A 17,759-nucleotide genomic window follows, 5' to 3' on the forward strand; every position below is an offset into this window, starting at 1 on the left:
ACATGTCTATACTGTTAGATATCTGTTACTTTCACAGTAATAGTAACAAATAGAACAGCTGAAATCTATTACTTGCATATTTCCACAACCCTTTATCCATAACACATACTGTGCATGGGTGTACACAGAACCTCAGCTACTGTTATATAGAGCAGGGCTCTAGAGTGCAACCAATTTGGTTGCAAATGCGACCTAATTTCTCAACGATGCGACTAAAAAAAATCCTAGGTCGCACCGGTGCGAGCAGCTGTTTGAGTAAAAAAAAGTCTCAGCAACTCTGAAAGTCTCTGTGTGGCCAACAACAGACAACACTATGCTCATATCGTGGTCTAAACCAATCAGAGATAGTCAAGGGCGGGACCTCTGAGACGCCCAAGGTAAGATGTTCAGATACTGAGATGTTCAGTTCGAAGCCTTTGAGCCATTTTTAATTTAGACTTAATTTAGACCGCAATTTAACATGGCCCAGGTGTGTAGTTGACACTGACCAAAGATGAAGCTTATACGACCAAATCCCAGGGAGGAGTTCGAAAAAGTTCGAGGCATGGAAATGGCAAAATTAGACCCAAAATGTCACCTTCACTTCTAAATGGCGGACTTCCTGTTGGGTTTGCGTCAATGTTCCCACAGACTTTTTTGTTTGTCTTGGCATGATACACATGTGTGCCAGATTTCATACATGTAGCTCAAACCATGTGTTCGTAGGGCTGCATTTAACAAGGCATAGGTGGCGCTGTAGAGCCATTTCCCAGTGCTCATATGTAAAACCATTAAAATACAAAATTTTTCACCAGGCCTGGCATGTGTGCAAAATTTCATGAGTTTTTGAGCATGTTAAAGCCCTCAAAAAGGCAATTCATTTCAATGAAAAATAATAATAATAATAAACAGAGCAGATACAATAGGGCCTTCGCACTCTCAGTGCTCGGGCCCTAATAATGAAATATAAACCCAACAATTATCTTATTTATTTTGTATTTCTTGACTTTCCATTCTTGGTATACTCTTTGTATTCTTCTGCTATCTGTACCTGAGCTGTGGTAATGCACAAACTTCCCCTCCATGGGATCAATAAAGTCTTATCTTATTTCTATAAAATTGAAACATACATACATAAATACAAATACAACAATAAATACAAACAACATACGCCTTAGAGATAGGGTGAGAAGTTCGGCCATTCGGGAGGAGCTCAGAGTAGAGCTGCTGCTCCTCCACATCGAAAGGAGCCAGTTGGGGTGGTTCGGGGATTTGACAAGGATGCCTCCTGGGTGAGGTGTTCCGGGCATGTCCCACCGGGAGGAGGCCCCGGGCAGACCCAGGACACGCTGGAGAGATTATATCTCTCGGCTGGCCTGGGAACGCCTTGGTGTTCCCCCGGATAAGCTGGAGGAGGTGGCTGGGGAGAGGGAGGTCTGGGCTTCTCTGCTTGGGCTGCTGCCCCCGCAACCCGGCCCCGGATAAGCGGAAGAAAATGGATGGATGGCAAACATACATTCAGGAAATATCAGTTCCTTTCGTCTAGTCTTTTTTCAGACTGTCCAAAGAGGAGCTCCAGAAAGCTGAAGAACTGTTGCTCAAGAGCACTTTAAAAAATACAGGCAGCCTCCCATTAGATGCACCTGAGGTATAAATGTGATGATTCTAGGTGATTTTCACAAAGGTTGACCTCTGACCTTGAGGTCAAGGCCACTGGGATTTGATCTCAGCGTGTGGAAGCTCGTCCTTACCTGCTTTAAACAGGTGAGTCCAAAATGTGATTAATACAGCATCATCTACAAACCTTCACATCAGACTCTCAGAGATTTCAGTTTCCTTTATTTAAAAATTAAAAGAAAAATCAAGAAAAAAATCAAAGAAAAATCATCACATTCAAAGTTCACTCCAAATATGGGTGGAGATGGCTGCACAGGCATCCACCCTTCACTCCCCTGAAAACCAGATGAACTTGACTTTAAATGAAAAGCATGGGTCTGCTTATTTAGCACAGAAAACAGGAAATACAGGAACACTTCACAGTAACGCTTCACATATAAACTCACAGTAACGACACTGAGATGTTATGAAAATTTCACTTCCTGTCTCGATTAATGTGACGAAGAAGAGCTCCAGTTTATAAAAATATAGACACAGAGTTTATTCAGATTTACAGGAGACGCTGTTGTCAGGATTGCATCGTCACAGGTCGGACAAAGACGGGAACGACCTGTTGTGGGACGTGTGCCTGTGGGAAACTGTGTCAGCTCAGCGATGATGTTCTGTAGTTTTGATCTGAACTCAAACAGTCCAGGTGAGACTGAAGGATTGCATCAGCTGTTCAGGAGTTTGACATTTTTATACACGCGCCCCATTTTCAGGCTCAGAGCTAACAGAGCAGGACTTTTATACAAATATTAAGACTAGCCGGCAGAGTTAAAATGATCTTAGCTTGTTCAGCCCACTGAATCAAAGTTTGTTTGATCCAGAATCCACTGCGTTGGTGTAACAGACGCAAACCTACATCATCCATAAAATACTTGTTACACATCATTACACCTGAACCCCCACACCCGCTCCGCCGGCTCATCCTAAACAGACTTCTCCGAGTGGCTCCTCTTCAGGCGGTCAGACGAGCAGTCGTCATGTGAGCTCTGAGGCGAGAGTCCGGGCGGAGCGCTTCCTCGCCGGTACAGGATGACGTATGACTGGAAGAGAGGGTGGGACCGTTTACTCTGACCTCTGCTCAGTCACAGCAGCTCTGATCACGAGTACATGCAGACACCAGCATTTAAATAAAAACACCATTAACAACAGCAGCAGAGGTAAGACACTGACCCCACACAGTGTCATGTGACTTTCTGTGGACTGCATCATACGTAGGCTGTTTGTATCATCAGTGTAATTGATAAACTGATTAAATCTGATTGATTAGTCGCTGTTACCAGAGATTTGGGGAGTCTCGTTTTCAGCACACTGAAGGTCAGCCGGCTGCCGTAGATGACCAACGCCACGAGGAGGAACGCCAGCGCGCAGAAGGCCCCCAGCAGCACCACCAGCATGTACACTGAGGAAGAGAAGCAGGGTGCAGGTGTTAGACATCCACCTGTACATTTACATGCCTGAGAGGAAGTGCTCGCTCTGAAACCAGGTTCCTCTTTCAGTCTTCAAACACGGTCCGTGTGCCTTCATCAGGACGTGAGGTCTGTGCATGTGTCCATACACGGTAATAAAACCGAGCTCCCATTGGCTGTGCCGGACGCACGAATGTGACATCATGTGACATCATGTGAAAAGAAGAGCTAGGCTAATCACAGAGGCGTGTCTTACATACTACATTCAATTCAAATTAACTGACTTATGTCTCTGAGCAGTGAGAATATTTACATTTAATAAATATTCTAACTTATCAAACATGATTTTGTGGCACAAACAGGATTTCTTTATCACCAGACTCCAAATAAGCTACAGCAGTGTGTGGATTCTGTGTTTCTGTGCTAACACATGAAGAAGTCTTCCTGTCACACCGTGGACGTTAACCAGGTTCAGCTTTAGCACCATCATAAACATGGAATAAGTGTCGGCTCGTGTTTGGACTTCTGGACTGAAAGATTCAGAGCACAAAGTAATCCTTCATCTTATACCAGACCCTGAAACTAGCTGTCTTAACTCCTCCCCCTCTTTAATCCACCTTTCTTTCTGATTGGGTCTCACGCTCTGGTGGGTGGGGCTTTTGACCCCCTCTGTGACATATTACAGATGCAGGAGAAGAAAAAACTGTGATAAACTGAGTGTTTAGCAAACAGTAAAGTGGGTTAATTCAGCTGTTTATACATAAAAACAAGATAAAATTATAGCTGTCATATTATTAGCTCACTAAAGTAAAACGACATTAACCAGGAGAGCGAGTCTGCAGCCACACATACGTGAGTTTCTGGGTGGAGGGCTGGTGAAGGCACACTGAGGTTCACTCGGGATGGCTTTGGAGAAGTGAGGCCTGACAGAGGCGGTCACACAGTACTCCACACCTGTCTGCAGGTAGCTGATCACAGTCTCCGCAGAGTAGGGCATATGCAGCGTGAACTGAAACACACAAACAGACAAAGTTCATACTGACGGTCCCGACAGGCGGAAACAAACGTCATCATGTGACAGGAAGACACTGAAAATGGACCACACTTCAGCCAACCCTGAGATCCCCCATCAAAGGTTAGTCATGGATCTGCTGCTGTGTGGTGTGGATGATTCACTGTGAAAAGTCCTGATGCTCAGCTTCACGTCCACCAAAATCAGAGTGTTCTCCAAAGTGTTCACAAACTGTTTGTGTGGACTGTGGTTACACTGAGAGCTTTGAAACCTGACCTTAAACACGTGCGCATGAACACAGCTGATAAAAAGCTGGACAAGGTGAAGACTGAATGTTCTGGTTTGTAGGCTTGTGTTTTTTAAAAATACATGTAGAGGAACCTTTTAAAAAAAACAACAAAAAAAAACAAGCGCGTCCATGCTCACAGGTGTACACACACAAACTACACCCTTTTTGGCTCCTACCTCAAAGCACACTGTGCGCTGTCGATCTTACGTGCTGCACAATAATGTTTAATATTTAGAATTTACTGACATATTCCCATAGATCATTGTGATGATGTTTATTACTCTCGTTTTCTTCTGCTTGCTTTCTTCTTTCTTTCTCAACAGGTGATCGATATATGTATTTTTTGTCTGCTTATTCTGTTGGTTTTTGGTTTTTTGCCCTTTATCCTCGTCCCTCTTCTCCGCTGTTTTTCTTTCCCTCTTTCTTTCTCCCCTTTCCTTCCCCCAGTCAAGTCTGTCCCGTATTCAGCAAGTGAAAATAAAATAAACAATAAAAGGTGAATCAAATGGACCATTACGGCAAGGCTGGGATGGTCCATTTGGTAAAGTAAATCCGTTGGGCATCTTTCTTCGCCTTTAGACAATAATTCTGATGGCAAAAGAGCCAAACGGGACAGGCAAAAAAAAAAAGAAAAAAAAAATACATGTAGAGGCAAAGAACCGCAGCACGTTAAAAAACGAGAGCCTGATCCAACACAGAAGACGGAAACTGACAATATGGGAAGCTTTTAAACCTTTGACCAAACCTTCACAGATTTCTGTAAATAGACTCGACTTATGATTCTCTGCAGGCAGGTTTATGCTATGTAGTTACCTGACTTGTAGCTTCTCCACTAGTTCCTCCAGGTGGCGCTCTTTTCTCCATTTCTTGTCATTCCAAACAAACTGGTGCAGATGCACTGTACAAAGTACAAGTACAGTGCATCACTTCCTGTGTTACAACTGTGATTTTATTTTTCCAAAGACAGGAAGAGCTGCAGCTCAGCAGCTGATCAGAACAGGAAGTAAAGCAGAGCGACACACTGAGCCGCTAACATGAGGATCTACAGAGCGCAGAAACATCTGGGCCAGAGGTGGCCCTGTGTGGACTCATATGTGTGTGTGTATATACTGTGGAAGGTTTTAGGCAGGTGTGAATAAAATGCTGCAAACAAAGAAAGCTTTCAGAAATATAAATGATTGTTTATTGGCCCCAAAAGTATTCTGCAGCAGGACAATGAGCCCAAACACAGCCAACGTCATGAAGAACCATCTCCAGCATAAAGAAGAACAAGAAGTACTGGAAGTGATGGTACGGCCCCCACAGAGCCCTGACCTCATCATCATCCAGTGTGTCTGGGATCAGAGACAGAAGAATGTGAGGAAGCCCACATCCACAGGAGATCTGTGCTTATATCTCTGAGAGGTTTGGATCAACCTACCAGCCGAGAAACGGTGTGAAAGTGTGCCTCGAAGAAGGCAAAGGGGTCCCACCAAACACTGATGTGATTTAGATTTCTCTTTTGTTCATTCACTGCGTTTTGTTGACTGATGAAAATAAATGATTAACACTTTTATTTTTGAAAGCATTCTTTGTTTACAGCAGTTTCTCTCACCTGCCTAAAACTTTTGCACAGTACTGTATATGTGTGTGTGTGTGTGTGTGTGTGTGTGTGTGTGTGTCACGTAAAAGTCCGCATAGGTGAGACGTGGATTTGCTGGACAAACTGTGTTTACACCTGAACATTTTAGAGAGTTCAGAGTAACTGAGGATGGACTTAATACTAATTATTGAGTTATTATCTGTTATTATGTGTAAGTGTGACACGACTCCATCCTGGATCTCATCATCGAAGTGATGCTGACTTCAGTGGAAAATATTCATTTTGTGTACTCGGACATAAATCAAATGAAAGTCGTTATGATGTATTTATAAAGTTCCATCACAGGGATATTTTTAGTAAGCTGTTGTTGCAGCTCGTTAAGTAGCTTGTATTTTGTGTTTGTGTAGTTATTGCCAGCTGTCAAAGCTGAGCATTAGTGAGTATCGAGGTTAAGGAGTCCTCGTGTCCCGCCTTCGCCCAGCCGCTGGTGGGCTGATCATCTCGGTGACGGCACCATCTCCTCCTGGTTTAATGAGCTTTAAACCTTTAAACTATGCAGTTACCCATGAAAACAGCAACAACAAATCACTATAATTTTATAAACGTAACCACATACTTCTTCTTGACTGAGACTGTGGTGGAAAAAGTTGTTAAAGCTTTTTTTCTTTACTTGGATTTTTTCTAAAAAGTCACCAAACCCCCCAAAATAACTGTGTTTTTCTTTAATGTTCAGATGCATTTACTGTGTTTTTGCTGGACTTTTATGGTAGAACTACTTTGAACTGCTTTTATTTCTCTTGTGACATTATGTGTTGTTTTAGTGGATTTTAGCTTAATACGTGAATTATTTTCATCCTAGTTTTTAAGTCATACATTAAAGTTTTATTTGTCGTAAGTATTTGATCAAAGCCAGAATAGTTGTTAGTTTGTTGCTGTACTACAATCATCAGGATACAACACATTTTTCAACATACTGAGGAGTTTATTCTTTTTCTCAGAAATGTTCCACATTTTTACTAAAAATTTGCCATTTTTGTTATAAATGTGTTATTTTCCCCATAAATATAAGATGGTTTGTAAAGCTATGTGTGAAAACTGAGCTTTTGAAAGCTGCTTGCCGTGCCTCGTGCGCACCTTTACTTCCTTTTTTTGACACCAGACCGTGCGCCATGTTTTTGTTTGTAGGCTTCTGATTGGCCAACAAACGCATTTCCATGTGGACGAGGATAATTAGACAGTAAATGGTTGCACTTAAAGAACCCAGAGTATTAATCACATGTGTGCGCGTGGCCACAGATCTGCTGTCCAGCTTGACTCTTATTGATAATAAATGTGCAGATGTAGAAACATCACTATTACTGCTACAAATAGGAATATGTTCATCTTCATAATAGCATTTTATTTAGGTTTTTGTTTTTTATGCTTATTTTTGTCACAGATGTATTTTGGGGCGTGTGAACGTGCTCTTTGTGTTAGCGCCTCCTGTGTAAATGTGATACAGGCTATAAATCAGCTCTACACCTGCAGCCCAAACCTCCAGACTCTGTCTCACCTGCTTAACCCCTGACCCCGATCAGGGGGTGTCAGCTGACCCCGATCCCCCACAAAGTGAATGAATCCTGCCTACCAGAACATGTAAGCGGGGGATTTTTCTGTAACTTTCAGTGTGACTTTCAGGTCCTGCTTATCGAGGAAGAATCTGTAAGTCGTGTGTTTAATCTTCTTTAGCCGACATGTTCCAGCTCACAGAGATGACTGACCCTCTTCTCTTGAAGCTCAGCGTTTCCTTGAACACAGGCAGACGTGAGCTGGGGGAGAGGAAGACGCTGCCAAAAACCACAGAGTGAAAAACGTCAGCGGCGCCTCTCCACGCTGCGAGGTGCTTAATAATCGGAGCGAGCTTTCAGACGAGCTGCAGTGTGGGTTTGCCGTTGTGATTTCTTGGTATTCCACACGGCTCAGAGTTTCATAGCATGTAAACGGCCTCCGTTAAAACACGCAGGTGTGCGTGGCGCGGGAGGAATCGAGGCTCTGCGGCTGGTTTGTCTCAGCATCAAAAAGCTCTAATTTTCCACAAAACACAGAAGTGCTGCTAAAGAATTGTGGTTAAGTTCAGCTCCTGTTTAAGGTGGAAAATTAAAGGTTGAGCCTCACCTTTTATTAACAGCAGGGCTGAAATGTAGGAAAATTAGCTTTCCATGGAAGCTGTGTTGTCTTACATGATGATGACCAAGAACAAAAAACCTACATTTGAATGAACCATGAGAACTTCATAAGATTATAAAACATTTCCTTGTAATAAGTCAAACTGAGAGAAGTACTAATAAAAATCTGGAAATGTACTCCTTCACAGACGTGTGCAGGAACTTTGTACTGCCGAGTACACCAAAAACACAACCACATGCAAACCCCTGTGGGTGTAGCCACAGGAGGAAGACAGGAAGTACCGTTTAAACACACGCATGTTTGCAGAACTCAGATTAACAGTGTGACAGCACCGAGACAACCAAAGCGCTCCGAAAGTTTAGTCATAAAATTATTTTGTTGGTAAAATATTTGTATTTGTTGTATTTGCAGTAGTACAAGTAAACACTGTAGTCTGAATAAATGTTGGTTCAAAACTCAAATCCTGATGAAAACTGAAAAGAAGTGTTTGACATGTTCAGTCATTTGTTTTCATTTATCACGAAATTATTTTAGATTTCAATTTGTATTTTAAAACAATCAGACTTTTGGTATGTTTTTGAACACTGCAATGATTTACAAAACTTAAAATATCACTGAATTCTCTTTAATCAGAAAAGTTATTTTATACCAACAAAAAAAACAATATTTACTTATAAAATAAAAGCCAAGATTCACTCATTAAAGAAAAGCTTGTATAACTGGATCAACGTGTAAGGAACTTTTCAGAGGACCCTAAACTTTGTTTCATGAACAAATTTAAACCAGTTGTCCCTGCAGGAAATGAGTTTTAATGAGTATTTTTATGAAAACACAAACAAACAGGTCCTAAAATGGAACCCTGAGGGACACCTTTGTGTCCACAAACACAAAATCTACAAGATAATCTCTAAAACAACAGGCAGAGTTTGTAGGTTGTTTTAGAAAAGTTTCAGTCTTTGTGTGTTTTGGCCTTTTGTCCACATGTAAATGGGGTCCTGGGTTACTGAAAAACTGAAAGAAGTCAAATAAACAAGTGTACATTTATCTGCTTTCGTGATGGTTATTACCTGGTTATTGGTCAGCATTCTTGTACCATTAGGTTTAAATCGTCACCTGACTTTTCGCATGTTTTGTGTTTTCATGTTCAAAGCAGTTCTTGGGGGTAACAGGGGAAACCCCCTTTTCAAAAAATACCCGAGTGCTCGTGGGCGTAGCCTGAGTGTATGGCCGACATACCTCCGCTCCATCGCGGGTTCGTCGTACGTGGAAGATTAAGTCCGTGTGGCTGTCCTTCAGGTGCTCGCTCGCCAAGACTTCAGGAAGTGTGAGGTGCAGGATTAAACAGTTCCCACATCCGGACACCGCCACGTCAGGAGGTCCAATCACAGCTACAGAAAAAAGAAGAAATTCAGTCAGCTGGAAGGAGACTGGACACAAATCAGTACAGCGACACAAACACAGGCGATGATTTTAGTTTATCCGAGAAGAAAAACCTTAAAGAGATTTCTAACCAGTGAAACTGTTCTCAAAGGAAAACCTCATGGAACCGTGTAAAATCTGTAATTTATGTTAAACAAAGCTGTAAACAGGATTAGAAGAAGATGAAGGTAAATCATTAGGAATGTACAGGTGATGGCACGAACAGTCACATGATGTAGATACGGGGGCGTATCCTGACTCAGGGGACCTTTGATAAAACAACCACAAAACCAGAAAAATGTTAAGTATAATGTTTGTGGTGTTAAATACAAGATGGTGGGTGGAGTTACTGATGTAACCTGTGTTAATAGGATGCATCGTTTTACACTGCTGGAAGGTTACAACGAAAATGACATAATAATAAGTGCGCCGTGTTGGCTCTCCATCACACGCTCATGGTTTGATCATAAAACAGGTAATGAAACGTGTTAAAGTGCCTCACTGTCTGACAGCGGCTGGAAGCTGTCCGATACCGTCCAGCTGGACCTCTGGGTGGCCGTGAAGGCCTGGACACGAGCTACGTAGTGGTCGAACGGGTCCTTGAAGGCTCTGGTCAGGTCACATGTCTGTCCCGCCCTGAGTGCCACGCAAGCCGGCACCGGCTTCCACGACTGCTTTCTTCATGTCGAAGAAAACAAAACACAAAGACGGACAGATTACTGTGTCATCCTGTGAAATAAACCTCTCACAGATGAATGAAGCTGTGGGCGTGTGCGTCATCCACAATAAATAACCTCACATCTGCCTTCAAATAAATATGAAAGTTCACATTTACTCAGAAAGGAAAGTGCTGACTCTGAATTTAGAGGTGCCTCAGAAACAGAAATGAAACATGAAACTTACTGAACAAAGGAGCTAAATAAACAACAAACACAGGAGATATCATTCAGGATCAAATGAGGCTGAATTTAACTTTACTGACATTATTGTGACCTGACGACAAGTTTTAGTAAGAAGCACCTTCAGCCCAGGAGGAGCCAAACCTCACGGACTGAGAAACCAAACCAAGAGTACAGTGAAGAATTCACGTTATACACAGAAACTGCTTCTGTTTCTGGGACATCGTCACTAGAATATCGACTCGAGTCATTCGCAGGCGCCTTTGTTTACATTTCTGACTACAAAGCTAACCACACAGTCTCTGATGTACCGTACTTAAAATCCTTTAATTTTCTCAAAAATCGACAGCGCGCCTTATGTATGAATTCTGGTTGTGCTTACTGACCTCGAACCGATTTTCTGTGGTACACGGCGCTCAGAAATCTGTCAACAAATGTTTTAGTAGGACTTTGCTAAGCTATGAAGCCGCACCGCTTGATGGATTGTTGGAGCATTACGGCTACCGTAGTCAGGAGCCTCGCGGAGTAATCTGGGTCCTAAACTCCGTCAGCTTCAGGTCCCAAAGTCAAACGAACACTGCGGCATCACTGAGAGTTAAAAACTGTCTAAATTCTTTCATCTTTAATAAAATGATCAGTGTTGCTGCTTTACCAGGTGTAACAATTAAGTTTAACATCCATAAAAACAGAATTTATTAAACTTAACAGAGTTAGAAGTTAGCAGGAAGTTAGCTCGCTAGCTTCCACCTAAACATGATATAGCATGTTCTGACTGAGAGATTTCTGAAACATTCAAACGTACAGCTCTGCTATCACTTCCAACATAAATGAAGACAGAAAACTAAACAGCAGTGACGTTTGTAGGGTTACTAAAGTTGGGCTAGCTGCTATATAATGATGTGCTACGTGATCGCTAGCGACACAGCTATGTTAGCATAGCATAAACACAGTGAAGCTGGAGGATGAACGCTAACTTTTTTCCACTCGATAAAAGTTAACGTGAGGGTTCCCGATGGTTAGGGACAAATGCAATCGCATGGCAGGATGCTGTAAACAGACCAAACTTCAGTCAGGAGAACAACTGAGATAATCCATCCACAATATGAGGTTAGTCAGGAGACACTGGCTGGTTTTAACCTTTGTGCTGTGATAGTACTAATCACTAATCACTGCTCTGCTGTGTCAAATAAGACCAAGCGATCTGTCCAAGCTGCTCTATTAAAAAGACCAGTGAAAGCCTTTAAAGCTAGCCTGACACTCTGAATCTGAATCGGTCTTGTTTGAGACAGCTTAAATCTCTGATCAGATTTTCTGAATACCTGGAGCGGATGACTTCTACCATGAAGCGGGCGTCGGAGGGGGTCTGAGGGCCCGGCTGGAAGCTGAGTGCGTGCTCCAAGTTGATGGAAGAGATGGAAACGCTGGAGGGTGCAGAAAGGGAAACGCCCGTCGCTACAGAAAGGAAGAGGATATAAAAAAGTTTTAAAATAATCCTCCTGTATGCTTAGACAGGGAGTGTTTGTACTCACACAGTTTTGGCTCTGCAGATTTAAAATGAACCTCTCAAAACGCATTTGAGGTACAAACTCTCAGCTTTACTTCAAGGAATGGATTAATCCACTATTTTATAACTGGATAATGTACTTAACACTGTTTCTTACACAGGAGTGGATATATCTTTGTTTCTTCAAAAACAAAACTCATCCATCCAATAGTGCGAGGGACCATTTGCAGACAACTCACTAACAGTTTGGTCCACAGAGAGAACAAAGATAAGATCATGGACATCCACAGGAGACATAAGAGGGGGATGATCCCAGGATCCTTTCCATGGTGAAGAAAACCCCCCTTACAACATCCAGCCAAGTGATGAAGACTCAATGTGAGGAAGACTCCTGTTATGCAAGGGTGGCATAGCAAGAACACTTTCCAGAGTTGTAGGCCTTTACACACAGACTGACTCAAAATTCAGAATTTTTCAGACGTGAACTTGTCTGTAATTTCAACATGAAGGAATGATGAGCTGGTCCTGATGTTCCTGAACACAAAAAGGAAGAAACAGAGATTCTGGTTTGTCCGATGCTCACGAGCAGGCAGCAGCAGGTAGGATTTCCTGTTCTGATCTCCGAGTCGAAGCTTTCGGACGCGTTTCAGGATGTTGGCGGGACATTTGAGCTCCTGTTTATTAGAGTTGTGACCACATCTGAGGAGGCAGAGGACTGATTCAGAGAGCCGACTGACCCGCAGCAGCAGCTAGCGGTGAGTCTGAGGGAAACGGGATTATTTACTGTTTATAACTTTGTGTGACTTGAGCTACGAGAGCAAGTGTGGCCAAATGCAGTGACCTGAATCGTCACTGACCAGATATTTATTCACATGTGAATGCTGGAATAACCCAGCGTGATTGGAGAAATTAATGCTTTAAAGCTGTTCACTATCACCATCCTGACACTTTGAAGCTGAAGTCATAAATGTGGGAGAGAAATGTAGGGAAGCTGAAGCTGCAAGAGCTTTTCATAAAAACTAGTCCAGCTCTAATGTCCAGCAGGGGGCGACTCCTCTGGCTGTGAAATGAAGTCTGATTGCATAGGGGTCTGTGAGACATAAGCCTCCAACTCAAAAATGATGGTCCCATTGGAGTAAGAAGGGACCTGAAAACAGGGAGGGTTTAGGGCAGAGCTACATTTGATTGACAACTGCATCGTCCCTCTGTCCCGACAGATCTCACATCAAATCAAATCAAAATTAATTTCTATAGCACATAATAATACAACAAAGTTGACCAAAGTGCTTCACAGTCGGTCAGAGCAATAGCGTAAGACAGAATAAAAACAGTTAGAAGGAGGGCAAGAAACAATATGGCAAACTGCATAACTAGCCACGAAATAACCAACTAGTTTGAATCAAAAGCCACTAAAATAATACGTTTTAAGACGCAATTTAAAAGACTGGATGGACTCGGAGGAACGAATATGAGGAGGGAGGTTATTCCAGAGTCTGGGAGCTACGACAGCAAAGGCCCGATCTCCTCTGGACTTCAGACGAGACCTCGGTTGAGTCAGGAGCATTTGATTGGAAGATCTAAGTGCCTTATTAGGGATATACAAATGGAGGAGATCGCATAGATAGCTGGGAGCTGAATTGTTTAAAATTTTAAAGGTAAGCAAGAGAATTTTGAAATTGATACGGTAGAGCAGATCTACCTGCTCGTTTGTCACATCCGGGTTCAAAGCATCAAGATGATGATGAGGAAACATCTTCATGATGGGAATACATCACAGTGTATCTGTGCGGTGTCTGTATGCTGTGCTTGGATCATGACAGTGTTCTTTCTTTCTTTAAAGACATCCACAGGAGACGATGGATGTTTCGCCGCACTCAGAGCTGCTCTGACCTGCCTTTTGGCCTACTTTGGACAAGTGGACTCTGTCACTTACCTTCAGCCTTTATTCAAAATGATCACGACTAAGCCTCCAGGTTTGGGAAGGGTAGGTTTACAAAAAGAGCTTCCAAATGGGAACGTGGACAGCTGGATCACCTCCAGACCTTTTACCCGCTTCATTTACAGAGAAACAGCAACTCCTTTTGATCTCCTGAAAATCAAGAACTGTGCAAAGACATGTTTGTAGTCTCTCAACTAAGTGAGTGATATTCCTGTTCAGTCCCGTGAAGTAAAGCTGAGATTCTGCACTACAATCACAGAGTCACCGCTATAAACGGCTGTGACTGTTCAGAGAAGAGGTGTTTTCACAGGGCCGGTGTCGACCTACAGCAGAGAGCACTTCAGCACAGACTGAGAGGGAAATGAAACTTACCTGAGCCACAAACAAGTGGCTATTACATAAATGCAGTGCAGGCTGTTGGAAGAAACACTCACACATGACAGCAGAGTCAGCGTTTCGTCAGAGGTAGTGACGTTCCAGGTGACTAATTCAGGGATCACTTACACAGAGCCAGACTAAAACTAAGAAAAAGGACGAGTCTGCCGTTTGTGTTCAGGAGTAAATCAGATGAGTGGCTCTTTGCGCGCTGATTAGCAGTGCGTAGCTAAACTCCTGCCGTTAAGAGCCTGTTTACTTTATCTGGATCATGGACCTTTTCTTTGTGGCTCGTGCCGCTGTCCTCAGCCTCCCTTGTTTACGTGTTGTGGGGTGGTTCTGTGACAGCGGTTAGCGGTAAGTTGACTGCTGTTACATTATTATAACGGACATTAACACGATCTGAAAAATCTGTTTCACGGGCGTCCATGCAGGAAGTGGCCAGCAGCAGCGTCATGACCACAGACACAGTGGGCGTGTCCCAGAGATAAACTTTCCCCCTTGGACCAAAGGAGAGTAACATAGGCTACGTTCACACTGCAGGCGTAAATCCGATTTTTTTGACCCTATGCGACCCATATCCGATCATGGTATGACAGTGTGAACAGCACAAATCCGATATTTTCAAATCCGATCTGGGTCACTTTTGTATGTGGTACTGAATCCGATACATATCTGATGTTTTAGAAAGCGACTGCTGTGTGAACGGTCATGTCACATTAAATCCGTCTTTTACGTCACTGACACAAGACAGACGCCAGTTATCAGCGCCGGAGAAGCGCCCAAGAAGACATCGTGAACGCTTCCTGGCCATCCAGTGTAGATGTTAGTGAAACTGTTGGGAAGACAACGTTGGAGAAACGTGAACATTTTATTTGTACTGTATAATCTGCAGATTCTGACAGAAATCTGCAACTATCCTTTAAAGCAGCGGTCCCCAACCCTTGGGCCTCGGACCGGTACCGGTCCGTGAGTCGTTTGGTACCGGGCCGCAAGAGTTGAGGCTCAGGTGTGAAATGTATGGTTTTCAGGGTTTTTATCGGTTGTCAGCGTTATTTTGTCATCGTTTTTATCGTTAACTCGGTTTTCCTGGGTCTTTTCACGTGTGCTATAAATCTTCTTTTTTTCGGTACCGGTACTAGTTTTATTTTGTTGTATTTATCTGCGACACCTTAAAGGCCGGTCCGTGAAAATATTGTCGGGCATAAACCGGGCTGTGGCGCAAAAAAGGTTGGGGACTGCTGCTTTAAAGCACCGCTCCTCTAAAACAGCAATAGGGATAATTATTAGGTTATCTACATTATTATGTAAATAACAAAATAACTTCAAGCAAAAATTGGGAAACGTAAAGTCCGAAGTCTTTATATTAAGGGCCATCAGTCAAACAATATTGTTTGCTCTCGGTCTAAACAGAGCGCGTTGTGTGTGACGTCTTCTTTTGTGCATGCGGGCCGCTTTGAGCGTTCACACTGGAGAGCGTTTCCTGTCGCATTTTATTTATAGTGTGAACAAGCAGACAAAAAAATCGGATTTGATCAAAAAATCGGAATTGAGCATTAAGACCTGCAGTGTGAACGTAGCCTAACATGATAGCGCATTCAGTAGTTTAGATGGTTACCTAGGCAACCAGAGCTTGCAACATCGGCTAGTGGCCAACCATCAGCTACAAAGTGTGATGACTTCATGTGTGGCCAGTATCTGCTCTTTGAGTCTGACGTCATTAGCTGTTTCAAATTCCGCTTCAGGTCCCAAAGTCAAACGAACACTGCGGCATCACTGAGAGTTAAAAACTGTCTAAATTCTTTCATCTTTAATAAAAAGATCAGTGTTGCTGCTTTACCAGGTGTAACAATTAAGTTTAACATCCATAAAAACAGAATTTATAAAGTTTAACAGAGTTAGAAGTTAGCAGGAAGTTAGCTCGCTAGCTTCCACCTAAACATGATATAGCATGTTCTGACTGAGAGATTTCTGAAACATTCAAACGTACAGCTCTGCTATCACTTCCAACATAAATGAAGACAGAAAACTAAACAGCAGTGACGTTTGTAGGGTTACTGAAGTTGGGCTAGCTGCTATATAATGATGTGCTACGTGATCGCTAGCGACACAGCTATGTTAGCATAACATAAACACAGTGAAGCTGGAGGACGAACGCTAACTTTTTTCCACTCGATAAAAGTTAACGTGAGGGTTCCCGATGGTTAGGGACAAATGCAATCGCATGGCAGGATGCTGTAAACGGACCAAACTTCAGTCAGGAGAACAACTGAGATAATCCATCCACAATACCAGGTTAGTCATTAATATACTGCTGCATGGGCTGGGCTGTAGTTACATCTTAAGGGTTTAAAACTGAGCTTTAAAATGAACAGTGGTAATAAAAACTGAGAGAGGCCGACAGTGATCACTGACTGTTTTTAGGGGCTTGTTCAGATTAAATAGAACAAGATACAAACATGTTAAAAACACAACAGCCTTAATAAACCTGGCTCAGGGTTCATACGTCATCACTTAACAACCTACACTGACTAGCCAGAGAGCTAAACCTGACATGTATTATAGCATACAACACTGTAAGATATGTATGAGAATATAAATAATCTGAAATATGTTCAGAACGTTTACTTTAAGTGTCTAAATTCTTCCTTCAGCACTGTCTGAAGTTACTCGACACAGGCTGCTTTAAAGCCTAAGAACAGAAATGCATAAGGGCCAAACCCAAGCCTCAAGATCCAGCTGCAAGTTTTATTTATCACACCTTCACAGGACCATTATCAAGGTCCAGAGACTTTAGAACAATATTTTAATATGTATAGAAAATCTGAGCAATAAATCACACTTTACTGTCAGTAAACTTCATTTTTAACTTTTATATTGTGATTTTTTGTCAGTTTTTTGGCAAATGAGCTAAAGTCATGCTACAAGTTTAAGGAAGTGAGGAGAAATGAAACCAGAAGTAACATTTTACAACAAATAATAATGATAATTAGTTATTTAAGATGTTATTAACATAATACGTCATTTTTAACTATCACAGTTTTTCCTTCACTACCAGTCTGATTTCCTGTGGCCCCCAGATTCAACACCCCTGATTCAAGCTGTAAACCTGCTGAGAGCTCAAATCAGACATTTCCTGTAAATCCATGAGTGCTTCAGTATAAACAAGAATGATTATTAATTCTCCTGCTAACATCCACACTCACTATTTTCCTCCAATACACACAAACTTCAATGCAAAGGTGTAAAAAAACAGAAAAAACAATAGAAAGCTTCAGTAACCCCCCACCTTCACCCCAGTGAGCATTACCAAGGTGTAAATGCAGAAGCAGCAGCATCCACAGCCCCATCGTGTGTCCATGGACTGTGCCAAAGTTAGACTGCTTCAAGGCGGCTGATAAGCTGTTTGTGGGGCTGAGGACAACCTATAGAGGGAGGGGAGGGCAGCACAGGGGCATGTGTTATTGTACAGCTCTGAGTTTCTGTTTCCACAGAAGTCCCTCCCTGCTCATACTACAGCTCCA

General features: G+C 42.5%; 1 protein-coding gene across 2 annotated transcripts; it reads right to left on the reverse strand.

Moving 5' to 3' along the window:
• Positions 1-1,801: 1,801 nt before the first annotated feature.
• On the reverse strand, positions 1,802-17,726 carry LOC116314992 (interferon alpha/beta receptor 2-like). Of its 2 annotated transcripts, none has more exons than XM_031733148.2 (7): positions 17,546-17,726; positions 11,737-11,869; positions 10,021-10,196; positions 9,336-9,487; positions 3,903-4,059; positions 2,922-3,043; positions 1,802-2,684 (listed from the first exon to the last, which is right to left on the reverse strand). In XM_031733148.2, the coding sequence occupies exons 1-7, from the start codon at positions 17,583-17,585 to the stop codon at positions 2,568-2,570; spliced, it is 897 nt and encodes a 298-aa protein (XP_031589008.1). In that variant the 5' UTR covers positions 17,586-17,726; the 3' UTR covers positions 1,802-2,567. The 2 variants fall into 2 exon arrangements, with proteins under 2 accessions (XP_031589008.1, XP_031589007.1); XM_031733147.2 differs by having other exon boundaries at positions 17,525-17,726.
• Between the last annotated feature and the right edge of the window lie 33 nt (positions 17,727-17,759).

The sequence above is a fragment of the Oreochromis aureus genome, linkage group 16 (assembly GCF_013358895.1).
Source record: "Oreochromis aureus strain Israel breed Guangdong linkage group 16, ZZ_aureus, whole genome shotgun sequence".
NCBI lineage: Eukaryota > Metazoa > Chordata > Actinopteri > Cichliformes > Cichlidae > Oreochromis > Oreochromis aureus.

Excerpts from the sequence above, each read along its gene's own strand:
- LOC116314992 (XM_031733147.2), bottom strand. The coding sequence starts at position 17,585 with ATGGGGCTGTGGATGCTGCTGCTTCTGCATTTACACCTTGGTAATGCT. Across the intron at positions 11,870-17,524 it reads TAATGCTCACTGGGGTGAAG|CGACGGGCGTTTCCCTTTCT; the intron begins GTGGGGGGTTAC and ends TCCTTTCTGTAG. Across the intron at positions 10,197-11,736 it reads GTAGAAGTCATCCGCTCCAG|AAAGCAGTCGTGGAAGCCGG; the intron begins GTATTCAGAAAA and ends TTCGACATGAAG.